A 12,105-nucleotide genomic window follows, 5' to 3' on the forward strand; every position below is an offset into this window, starting at 1 on the left:
TAGATGCCCTTTATCAGGTTGAGAAAGTTCCCTTCTACTACTGGTTTGCTCAGAGTTTTCATCATGAATATCTAATGAATTTTGTCAACTGTTTTTCCTTCCTACATCTACTGAGATGATCCTTTTTTTTAATGTGTTGCTGTAGTAAATTTTATATTTTAATGTTGCATTCAAAATCAATGAAACATTCCTGAAATAAGCTTTACTTGGTCATGATGTAGTTATCCTTTTTATTTATTGCTGAATTTAATTTGTTAACATATTTTAAGGATTTGTGTATTTATGTTCATGAGGAACATCACTCTGTAGTTTTCTTAAAAATTTTCTGGAAGGTTTGTATAGAATTGATACTATTTCTTCCTTAAATGTTTGATAGATTTTACCAGTAAAGACTTTGGACCTAGCATTTTCTTTGTGAGATTTTTAATTACAAATTCAACTCCTTTAACAGATATAGGACTATCCAGCTTATCTCTTTCTTCCTCAGTAAGCTTTGATAGTTTGTGTATTTCAAAGAATCTGCCCATTTCATCTAAGTTATCAAACTTACTGAAATGAAGTTGCTCATAACATTCCCTTATTATTCATTTAGTATTTGTAGGACCTTCAGTGATATCCCCTCTCATTCTTGATACTGCTAATTTGTTTTTCTCTTGGTCAGTCTGGTGACAGTTTTATCAATTTTATTAATCTTTTCAAAGAACTAGCTTTCTATTTCATTGATTCTTTTCTCTATTGTTTCCTATTTTTAATTTCATGGATTCATGCTTTTATCTTTATTTTTTCCTTCCTTCTGCTTATTTTGGGTTTAATTTATTCTTGTATTTTTTACAAGCTAGATCACTGATTTGAAAACTTTCTTCTTTTCCAGTATAAGCATTTAATTAAATAAACTTCCCTCTAAGCACTGATTTAGCTGCAATCCACAAATTTTGATATGTTGTATTTTCATTTTTATTTACTTCAAAATATTTTCTAAGTTCTCTTGTGATTTATTCTCTGACTCATGGGTTATTTAGAAGTATTTTTGTTTAATTTCCAAATGTCTGTGGATTTTCCAGACATGTTTCTGTTATCAATTTCTAGTTTAGTTCTCTTGGGGTCAAAAAACACACTTTGTATGATTTCAATCTTTTAAATATGTTGAGATTTATTGTATGTCCCCAAATATGGTCTATATTGGTGAATATCTCATGTGTACCAGAAAGGAATATGTATTCTGCAGGCACTTGAATGGAATGTTTTGTAAACACCGATTAGATCAAGTTGACTGTTTATGTTATCCAAGTCTTCTGACTTTCTGCCCATTAATTCTATCAATTACTGAGAAAGGATGTTGAAATCTCCACACATGCAGGCATGCTTGCATACAAACACACATATAATCATCTTCCATATCCATGGGTTCCATATCTGTGGATTCAACCAAGCATGGATCAAAAATTCTCACTTGGAGAATTTTTTTTTCTAATCTATGATACATTTTAGTTTTTAATTTTTTATTAATTTTTATTGGAGTATAGTTGCTTTACAATGCTGTGTTTCCTTGGAGAATTTTTGATGCAAAACCCTGGACACAAAACCCACGGATAAGGAGGACAACCATTTTATATAAGGGACTTGAACATCTGCAGATTTTGGTATCTGCAGGGGTCCTGGAAGCAAGCCTCTGCAGATACTGAGGGACAACTGTACATACCATACACAAATATATACACAATGTGACAATCGAAATTAAATACAAATTATATTTTAAGCTTTTTCCCCACATTTTAAAAGCACTGAAAGTTCACTGTAGAGACATATTTAAATTCAATGAAGTACTCAACCCACAGCCAAGTTGGTTTTACTCTTTACTCTCATTTGAATGAAGATATCTAGAGTGTATCAAAATGCCAGGCATCCTGGCCCTGTCCACCATCTCAGATCCACAGCCAAAGAACAGGCTGGAATGCTTGGCTTTCTACCCAATCTTCAGAGGCCATCAGACATTCACTTACCACAGTTTTACTAAACTGAGATAAATCTCTTCTAATTCCTGGTTCTGTGATACTATCTAGATCTCTAAAGCCTTTTCCAAGTTTAAGAATCTTAAGAATTCTTTTTCTTCCTATAAGACACCAGTGTGAACTGAGTCCAGCTCCCATATGATAAGATTCTGCCATCTAAAGTTATATTTTATTACTATTATAAATAGTAAACAATATTAAAGATAGGATCAAAGTAAAGATAAAAGCAAATGATAAAATTTAAGTTCAGTATAAACATACATAAGATTAAATCAAGTCTAAGAAGAAAAGCAGTATCTAAACTCATACATTCAAAAACATTTACTGAGTGCCTACTATGTGTTAGGCACTATTCCTGGTACTGAGAATAAAGCCATGAACAAAGTAGACAGAATCCCTTTAACCGTACTATGGGGTGGTGAGGTCACACAAACAATAAACATAAATATATAATGCTAGAGGGTGAAAACTATGATGGAGGAACATAAAGCATAATAAGAGACATGGAGAGGCAGGGAGTGTGGTTAATACTTATATGGTCAGGGAAGCCCTCACTAATAACAGGAGACAATATGGATAATGGATACTCCAGGCTGAGGAACAGCAAACACTTCTTGGGGCAGGAATGTTTGTTGGCACGTTTAAGTACCAGGAAGCATAAGGTTTGCTAATTTGAAAGGTATAATGAACCAGAAAACAACACACCTTTTAAGGCATTTACTTCCATATGAAGCCACCTTTTCAAAGTATAGCATAAAAGCTTAAAAGTTTATGATTTTCCATTTAAGTGAGGTAATTAGGCTAGGAAAATTCTGAGATTTCCTAAAGGAAGTATTTTTCAAAAGCCTTCTAAAACCAATACTGATTTGTCAGAAAAACCAATACCATACTGTGTTACATAAGTACATGTTATATTCTGCATTTACCTCTGAACAGAAAAACAAAGGCAAAGACAGAAGGATATGAGGATACTAAGTACCTATTCTTTCAGAGGGCTCTATTAAAAACAAAGAAAAGCAGAGCCCCTTTCTCACTCAGGAAAATAAATAATCACCTCAGAAAAAACTGAAATACATTAGCCTACAATTACAATTTAAAAGCAGACAGGGACTTCCCTGGTGGCCCAGTGGATAAGACTCCACGCTCCCAATGCAGGAGGCCCAGGTCAGGGCTAGATCCCACATGCGTGCCGCAACTAAGGAGCCTGCCTGCCACAACTAAGACCCGGCGCAACCAAATAAATAAATATTTTAAATAAATAAAAACAAAGAAATATAACTTTTAAAAAGTGAATTTTCATATTTTACACAAGATTAAGTCACACAACAATATGAATAAAATAAACATATATACTTAACTTTTCCATTCAATCAAGTAACTCTATAAAATATTTTTTAAATTTCCTTATTCTCCTTGACCAGGGAAAATATGGATTTGAATTTGTCCTTTTAAGCAACTATAATAAAATTTAAAAGATAAGCATCATCCAAGATAAGCTTTACAGCACTCGATTCACCAGGAATTATACCATATAATCCAAAATATGAATTTAAAAGCCATTAAAACATGTAGAACTTTTTGAATGCCACATTTTCCCCCTCGATTCTTGCTTAGGTTTATCAATCTCAAAGGCTATGTGGTAGTTTCCACTAACAGTACATATTCTCTATGTTACAAAGATCCAAGGTTTTAATTTTCCAAACAAATCTAAAAATTATAAAATCATCACTAAATTTTATCTCAGTTTAAGGAATTTTCCTATCTTCTGTTGAGATGATGCATGGCTAAAATTGAAAAGCCTGACAATGCTAAATGTTGGTGAGACTTCAGAGCAAGCTGCACTCTCCCACACACTGCTAACGGGAATATAACTTAGTACTCATAGCTTACCCAGCACAAACCCTTGAAATACACCTCATCTTCAGATTTCCTGATCACAATTCCCACTACTGAAAGTCATGCCAAGAGTAATTTTTCAAGTTTTCCTTACTTACGCTTTCATTACTATCACTCCAAACACCCTAAAAAATCAACCTCTGGCTTTTGAAGCAAACCAAATCCTATGGTGTACAAAACAGCACTGAACACAATAACAATATCTAAACCTTAAATACTTATAAAACTGACAACTTCTGCCATAAAAAAAAAAAAAGCTGTATAGAAACAGACACAGGCAATTTCATGGAGTTTTAATACTTATTACTTATCTCAGTGTGATAAAAGTAATATAAAAACATGCACAAAGACTAAACAATGAGAGGGAAGAAAAGTACTGACTATAGGAACTTTGGAAAACAATATTTAAATCTTCTTAGGCTCAAATTGTGAAAAGGACGAAATAATCTCAAGAGATGAACAAATTTTAGAAGATGGTGGTATTTGCTATAGCAATTAGACTGTGCTACCATTAAAAAGTCATGTTTTAATTTCCGTTTAATTTTATTATTTGATGTTATAAGTTAGTGAAAATATAAAAGAAAGGAAAAAAAGAAAGAAAGAGGAAAAAAAGAGAAAAAGAAAAACTTACTGGGATTGAAAATTCCTCAGCCAAATACTTCAAAGAGGCTGCTTCTCTCGCCAAGAACTTGTTCCTTTCTCTCATGTTGCCCTGAAGTTGTGTATCAAACTCCTTTCTTACCACAGAAGCAACAGAGTCGATAATCACAAGTTTAACTCCTTTTGAAATAATTTCTTCTTCCAAGGATTCAATCCTGTAAAAGCAGAATTTATAAAATAGTGGATAAATTTAAGGTATAATTTTAAAAAATAGGGCATGGAAAGGTTAACTACCTTTAAAACAACAAATTATTCTTCCCTAAGTTGCAGTAATTATTGCAGATAGTCAATAAACATACATTAATTTCAGCTCTTCTATATATATTGCACACTTCGGGAAATAGGCCAAAATGTTTTCATTTAGCTTCACTCCTTGGTTTCCTTTTCTTTTTAATCAAACATTTATCTAATCTACCTCAAATGTGAAACGTGTCAATATTTATTTCTCTTCTGACAATTTGTATCAGCTCAAATGTAGATTTTACTGCTTATCCACTTTTTTTAAAATTAATTAATTTATTTATTTTGGCTGTGTTGGGTCTTCGTTTCTGTGCGAGGGCTTTCTCTAGTTGTGGCAAGCGGGGGCCACTCTTCATTGAGGTGTGTGGGCCTCTCACTGTCGCGGCCTCTCTTGTTGCGGAGCACAGGCTCCAGACACGCAGGCTCAGTAGTTGTGGCTCACGGGCCCAGTTGCTCTGCGGTATGTGGGATCTTCCCAGACCAGTGCTCGAACCCGTGTCCCCTGCATTGGCAGGCAGATTCTCAACCACTGCACCACCAGGGAAGCCCCCTTGGTTTTCTTATGATACTGCTAAAGCTCCAGTTTAGAGCAAAACTGCTTGCCGTAGCCCAGCTCCAAAATGGTCCCTATTTACTCCCACCTCCTGGTATTCACATCCTTGTGGAGTCCCCTCCCACATTGTACCAGGGTTGTCCTGTGGACCAATAGCATATGACAAAATGACAGTACACCATTTCTGAGAGTAGGTTGTGAAGGACTACAGCATCCATCTTGGGCTCCTTCTTACTTGCCCACTCTCTCTCAGAGCACTGGCTCTGGCAGAGGCAAGACACCATTGTGGACCAAAAATGTCACCGCCACATCAGTAAACAAAGGATGTTGAGGCCATCAAGCCATCAGCCACGGCAGCTGCCCTGACTGTGCACCTTGAGGGAATTCAGAATAGAGAAAAGCAAGATACTGGCCCTAGACAGTTAAGGTGCATATCAAAGGAATGATTTCAATAGCCCAAACTCTTGCATCTTCCCATACATACAAAAGTGCTAAATTCATTAACTCAAAATGTTTGTTTTTTCTTTAATTAACAGTAATTTTTTGATGTTTCAACTACCTTGTTTTTGTTGCAAAAACTCCTATATCCTGGCTTCTCCCTTACCTCTTTGGAGCAGTCCCTCAGAGCTATCTGAGAGGCTGCCTCCTAGGCTTAAGTCCTCAGTATGTCTTCTGAATAAAACATAATTCTCAACTTTTAGGTTGTGTGCTTTTTTTTTTTTTTCAGTCAACAACATGTTGTAAGCAGCCCTATGGAGAGACCCACACAGTGAGAACTAGAGGCCTCTCCAGGAAGGAAGGGAGGCCTTCCAGCAACTGCATGAATGATCCTGGAATTCTCTAAGATTCTCCAGCCTCAGGTGACCCTTGAGATGACTACAACCCTGGCCAACAGCTTAACTGCAAGCTCTTGAGCAACCCTGAGCCTGAAATACTCAGCTAAGCCATTCCCAGATACCTAACCCTCAAAAACTATGAGATAACAGATGTTTACTGCTTTAAGCTGCTAAACTTTGGGGTAATTTGTTAATGGAACAGTAGATAACATACCACTTAATTAGTTAAATCTAAAACATTTTATTCATTTAAAATATTTTTCATTTTTAAAGAAATACTTCAACCAATAGTAGTAAATGAAGAACAGTGAAATAATTATTTCTCATAATCCTAATTTGTAGGGACTTTTTTTTACTCAGAAGCTGAAAACATGAAAAACAAAAAATAAATCTTCAAAGTATTACTAAAATACCAAAATCTAAGACAGCATACCTTTGTAGAACTTCATCACAGCTGAGTTCCCGATAAAGATGAACTTTACTGCTTGTCAAAAGTAATTTTTCTTCAGTGTTAAAATATCTGGGAAAACGAGATTCTGCTATCTCAACCAGTCTGTGGAGGAAAAAATAGCACAAGCAAAAACAGTCAATATTTTTTTGCCATTTGCAGCAACATGAATGGAGGGCATTATGCTAAGTGAAATGAGTCAGACAGAGAAAGATGAATACTGTATGATATCACCTATATGTGGAATCTAAAAAAATACAACAAACTAGTGAATATAACAAAAAACAGGCAGACTCATAGATACAGAGAACAAACTAGTGGTTACCAGTGGGGAGGGGAGGGGAGGGGCAATATAGGGTTGGGAGTGTGGGAGGTTCAAACTACTGGGTTTAAGATAGGCTCGAGGGTATATTGTACAACATGGGGAATGTAGCCAATATTTTGTAATAACTAAATGGAAAGTAACCTTTAAAAATTGTACCAAAAAATTAAAATAAATAAATAAATAAAAATAGTCAATATTTAAGGCCACATAAATTTTACTTAGGAAACTCATAAGCCATAAGTAACACTGGAAAAAAAGCCTTATCAATAGAACAGGTATTAAAAAAAAAAAGAGCAGGTATAAGCAAGATGGCTTCATATACAATTATGGAATGTAAGCCTTTGTTTGTAAGCACTAAAAGAGATTACCAGTCAGAGCACACACCTAGCAAGGGCTCTTAATCTCATCTAATGCTGAGCAAGCAATATCTCTGAGGTTCAACATAAAAATATGTTTTTTTATAAATGAAAATTTGACTAGCACCATATGTTTAGTAAATAAGAAAAATGCTTTCATTTTCAGAAATGAAATATATTTGAATATAGAATATTATCATTCTAATAATCAGATATCAGTAAATCTCCATGTCTCAGACCAGAAAAATATGTTTTCTCAATTAAAACTTAAATACATACAAAATAAGTGCTTTGGTAAACAGGAAACTATTTTCTAAACAAATGGATGTGTCCAATATTTCCTTAGTAAACAAAAAATTATTTTCTAAACACTGAATTCCAACCTCAAAGCTAGATCTAATGCATGGGGTAGGCCAAGTATTAGAGAGTGACAAGTTGAAACAGATGCAACTATAATCGTTATTAGAAATTTCAAATATTTCAGGCTAAAAATACAAAATGTAAATCTTTGAGTGTAATTGTCTCCTATTTAAAATGATACCTTATCAGCCCCATACTTAGCCATCCAAGGGTGACTGGGAGGAAGGACTATATATACTAAAACCATCCTATATTTTATGTTCCATTTAACAACACAAAAGTATAAAAGAATAGTGTTTTCATTTCTAAATAGTTAATGAGCTCCAAGAAGAAGCTGAGAATGTTAAAGAGATAAAATAAGTTCCTCACATATGCCATACTCAGAAATGAAAGAGAAACTCTAAAACAGGAAAGAAAAAAAATAAAACTAGTTAATAACATTCCTTAAAAAGTATATTTTGGGGGCTTCCCTGGTGGCGCAGTGTTTGAGAGTCCGCCTGCCGATGCAGGGGACACGGGTTCGTGCTCCGGTCCGGGAAAATCCCACATGCCGTGGAGCAGCTGGGCCAGTGAGCCATGGCCGCTGAGCCTGCGCGTCCAGAGCCTGTGCCCCGCAACGGGAGGGGCCACAACAGTGAGAGGCCCGCGTACCGCAAACAAACAAACAAACAAAAAAGTATATTTTGAACAATGTGAAAAGATAAGGCATCATTGGTTTGAAAACGAAGAGGAAAAATTACTTTAGGAGTAAGGAATAGTACCGAAAGTTGTGTAAAAAGTTGAGTACAGAATGGATCAAATGACCATTCAGGAAAAGTACTTGAGAGAGGGAGGCACAGGGACTAGAAAAAAAGGAGGAAATGAGGTAAGTGATGAAAGCAAGAAGAAATGAGATGACACTGGCAAAGCAGAACGGGCAAATTTTGAGAGTCTGGGGAAAATGTGTAAATTTCTTGATTAGGGCAACTATTTGCTGAGTTTAGTGCTAGTCAGAGAAGTCAGATAAAAAGCTCTGACACTTGGAACCTGCTGATTTTTAATAGGATAGGTGACACCTGCCAGAAACATGGAAGTTTTTCAAAATTTGGATACCCAGTCGATTAGGAACCAGACTGAGAGTACCTAAGTCATTGGCAACAACAACTGAACAGCTGACAGACAATAATAATTTTCTGAATCTAACACTAGGCTGGATTTCAACCAGCAAGCAGCTTGATAGTCAAAGGCTCTGGAAACTATTTCTCTCTCTCATTCCATTAAAGACACCTCAGAAGGAGGGTGGGCAATGTGTGGACCTGAACTAACCTTATCCACAGTTATCATGCTGAATACCTGTATCAAATGGACATTTATACACGAATATGCTGTCATTTTCTATAAGTTTCTCCAAATGTTTTTCATTTTAGAAAAAGTATCTAAAAATATATAAATCAAAAACCAAATACAAATGTAGTATTCTATATGCCTCACATTAATCGTAGAATTTCTTATGACAATCTTCACCACAAAGATCTTTTTTGGTTACAGCCACCGAAAGAAAAGATGTTTTCCTCCCAGACATTAATTACATAAAATTTGAAAGCAGTGCCATCTAGTGGACATCTTTTTTATTAAAAGTACTCTTTTCAAAAGATGCATTTAAGATTCATTCATTCAATATTTGAGGACCTAATATGCGAGGCACCATTCTAGGAGCTAAGGATACAGCTATGAACAACAACAAGAAAACAAAACAAAAAAATCCTTCCCTCATGGAACTTACATGCTACTGAGAAAGACAAACAAATAAATATATATTAACATGTCGGATAATATGTGCTTTAAAGAAAAGTGAATCAGGTTAAGGGAACAGATTGTGACAGACAGAAGTAAGAGCTATTTCATGGAGGGTAGTCTGGGAAAGCCTCTTTAACACGGTGACATTTGAGCAAAGGTTTAAGGGAGATGAGAAAGTGAACCATGTGGCTATCCAGTGAAACAGCACACAGGAAAAGAGAATTACAGCAAGTGCAAAAGTCCACATGTGGGAAGATGCCTGGGGTGTTGCAGGAGTAACAAGGAGGCTTGTAGTAGCTGGGACACAGGAACCAAGAGGTGGGATAAAAGGAAATAAGGTGAGAGAGCTAGCCAGGGGCCAAGATCACATAAGATTTTTACGTTTGTGGGTTTTTTTTTGGGGGGGGGGGTTAGATTTCATTTAGCAAAATGCGAAACCTAGGATCAGGACTGATGTGATCCAACTTCTTTTCTTTTCTTAAAGAATCACTCTAGCTACCAAATGTAGAAGAGGCTATGGAGGGGCAAGGGTGACAGCAAGATCAGCTAGTGCCTGTCATCCAGATAGAGATGATGACTTGACCTAGAGAACAGATCAGGTGATTAGAAGTAACTGCACTCCAGATACAGTTCTATAGAGGATCGAAGGGATTTCTTGACTAATCGGATGAGCAGCTGGAGAAATGGAATTACCATTCACTAAAGTGGAGAAGACTGGATTCAGATCAAGGTTTTTGTTATAAGTTCCTCCTGTTACTTCACAGCTCTTTTATAAAAGAAAAGCTTTACATTAGTGACCACGTGCCAACTTGAAACCAAACACATGCTTAATGTAAAAAAAAAAAAAAAAACTTTTCCAAAATTCTAGTTGAAATCTAACATCATAAATGTGCTGAAATATAAGTTTATGGTTTCTCAAAGCTTCATGTAATACTGTCCTGTTGATTAATTCAATATGTACTTGCTTCATACTGTGGTATTACAAAGTATAATAACGTGAATCTATTAGTTCCTTACAGATTCCAGAATATTCCAATGTTTTGTTTTAGTGATAATAAGTACTTATGACTAATTTTCATTTTCTATCATAAAAACTCTTCAGGATCTCCCTCACCACTAATTCACCTCGATTCACAAATGATAGGACAGCTGGAACTGAACTAAGAAAAACCTACTCAGACTCATGAAACCATCTCAAAAAACGGTAAAAGGGAATTTATCTCCCCTGTTGTTTGCCCCCTGGGTTAAATATCTGGATTTGTACCAACTAGCAAGTAGGTAAATGGCCCTAAGACCACACTGGTATTGCCTCCAGAATCAGCCGAAGTCATGCTGGGCACTACCACTTCATGCCTCTCCCTGATACACTGGTTCAGAATGAGTGATACTCTAGGTAGTTTGGTAGGAATTAAAGGGAACTGGCTGTAGGGTACTTGGCACCCTCAGAAATGACATTAACACCAAGTACAAAACTTCCTTCAGATCTAAGCTTGGCCATTGCTTCCACATGGTACCAACACAACACATACCTCTCCTCTGTATACTTAGTTATAATAGTTATAATTTTACAATTTTGTGATTACTTGATTTTCTTCCTCCCCTGTTGGACTACATCTTTCTTCCTAGTTTTCAAAGCTCTTCTGATTTCATGACATCTCAGGAATGTCTACTTCTGCCTCTTACAATTCCAATTCTATGTCCCACCTCCCAAAGTCTCCACCTTCCAGGGTCCTGGGTCCCATCTCCTGCTTCCCCAGATCCCTCCGTCTTCCTCATACACATTCCACTTGCAGTTCTAAGACTGCTTTATTTTCCTTTATCCATTTTATTTCTCCCAAAGTTTTATTTCAAAAATTTCTATTACTACTACCATCCATATTACCTTCCTTTTTTATTCTTAACCTCCAGTTCCATCTTTTTCTAATTATCCCCAATAGGGATAATATAGTATTCATTCAATTCATGTATACTGGAATTTTCACGGCTGCCAAAATTTCCATAGACAGGTCACTAACCTATTTATCTCTATTCTCAAGGTATGTACAGCATATAGCATCTAAGACTATATGAGACCCTAAGCAAAGTCCAATAGGTAAAACAAATAAAAACAGACTTTTCCTGAATCAATCAGAAGAAGGAGATCCAGAACTCTGCCTGTTTAGCATTCCCCTCTCCCCAAGGCAGTCCCTGAGTACCTGAGGGTTTAGCACCAGAGTATACTATTATCTAATTATTAAGCAGTACAGAAATACAATTGCAGCCTGTGATGAACAAGCATGATTAACGTACTTCTCAAAAATATGTAAAAATGAGCTAGCTAGCGTATTGCTTTAAAGAAACATATAACTAAGCATTCCAAAGTGCTTTTAAGTATATCACCTCAAGGTTTTCTTTTTTCTTTTCTTTCTTTCTTTAATTTTAGGCTGCGTTGGGTCTTCGTTGCTGCGTGCAGGCTTTCTCTAGTTGTGGCAAGCAGGGGCTACTCTTCGTTGTGGTGCATGGGCTTCTCATTGCGGTGGCTTCTCTTGTTGTGGAGCACGGGCTCTAGGCGTGCGGGCTTCAGTAGTTGTGGCACGTGGGCTCAGTAGTTGTGGCTGGCGGGCTCTAGAGTTCAGTCTCAGTAGTTGTGGCGCATGGGCTTAGTTG

General features: G+C 36.2%; 1 protein-coding gene across 1 annotated transcript in view; it reads right to left on the reverse strand.

Moving 5' to 3' along the window:
• RAD51B (RAD51 paralog B) overlaps nt 1-12,105 on the reverse strand; it is a 609,003-nt gene that overhangs the window by 549,595 nt on the left and 47,303 nt on the right. The window contains exons 6-7 of the mRNA XM_060004352.1: nt 6,628-6,747; nt 4,537-4,720 (exon numbers count right to left, since the gene is read on the reverse strand). Of these exons, the coding sequence (XP_059860335.1) occupies nt 4,537-4,720; nt 6,628-6,747 (304 nt within the window). The remainder of the gene's footprint in view (nt 1-4,536; nt 4,721-6,627; nt 6,748-12,105) is intronic.

This window comes from Delphinus delphis, chromosome 2 (genome assembly GCF_949987515.2).
Source record: "Delphinus delphis chromosome 2, mDelDel1.2, whole genome shotgun sequence".
In the NCBI taxonomy this organism is placed as follows: Eukaryota; Metazoa; Chordata; class Mammalia; order Artiodactyla; family Delphinidae; genus Delphinus; species Delphinus delphis.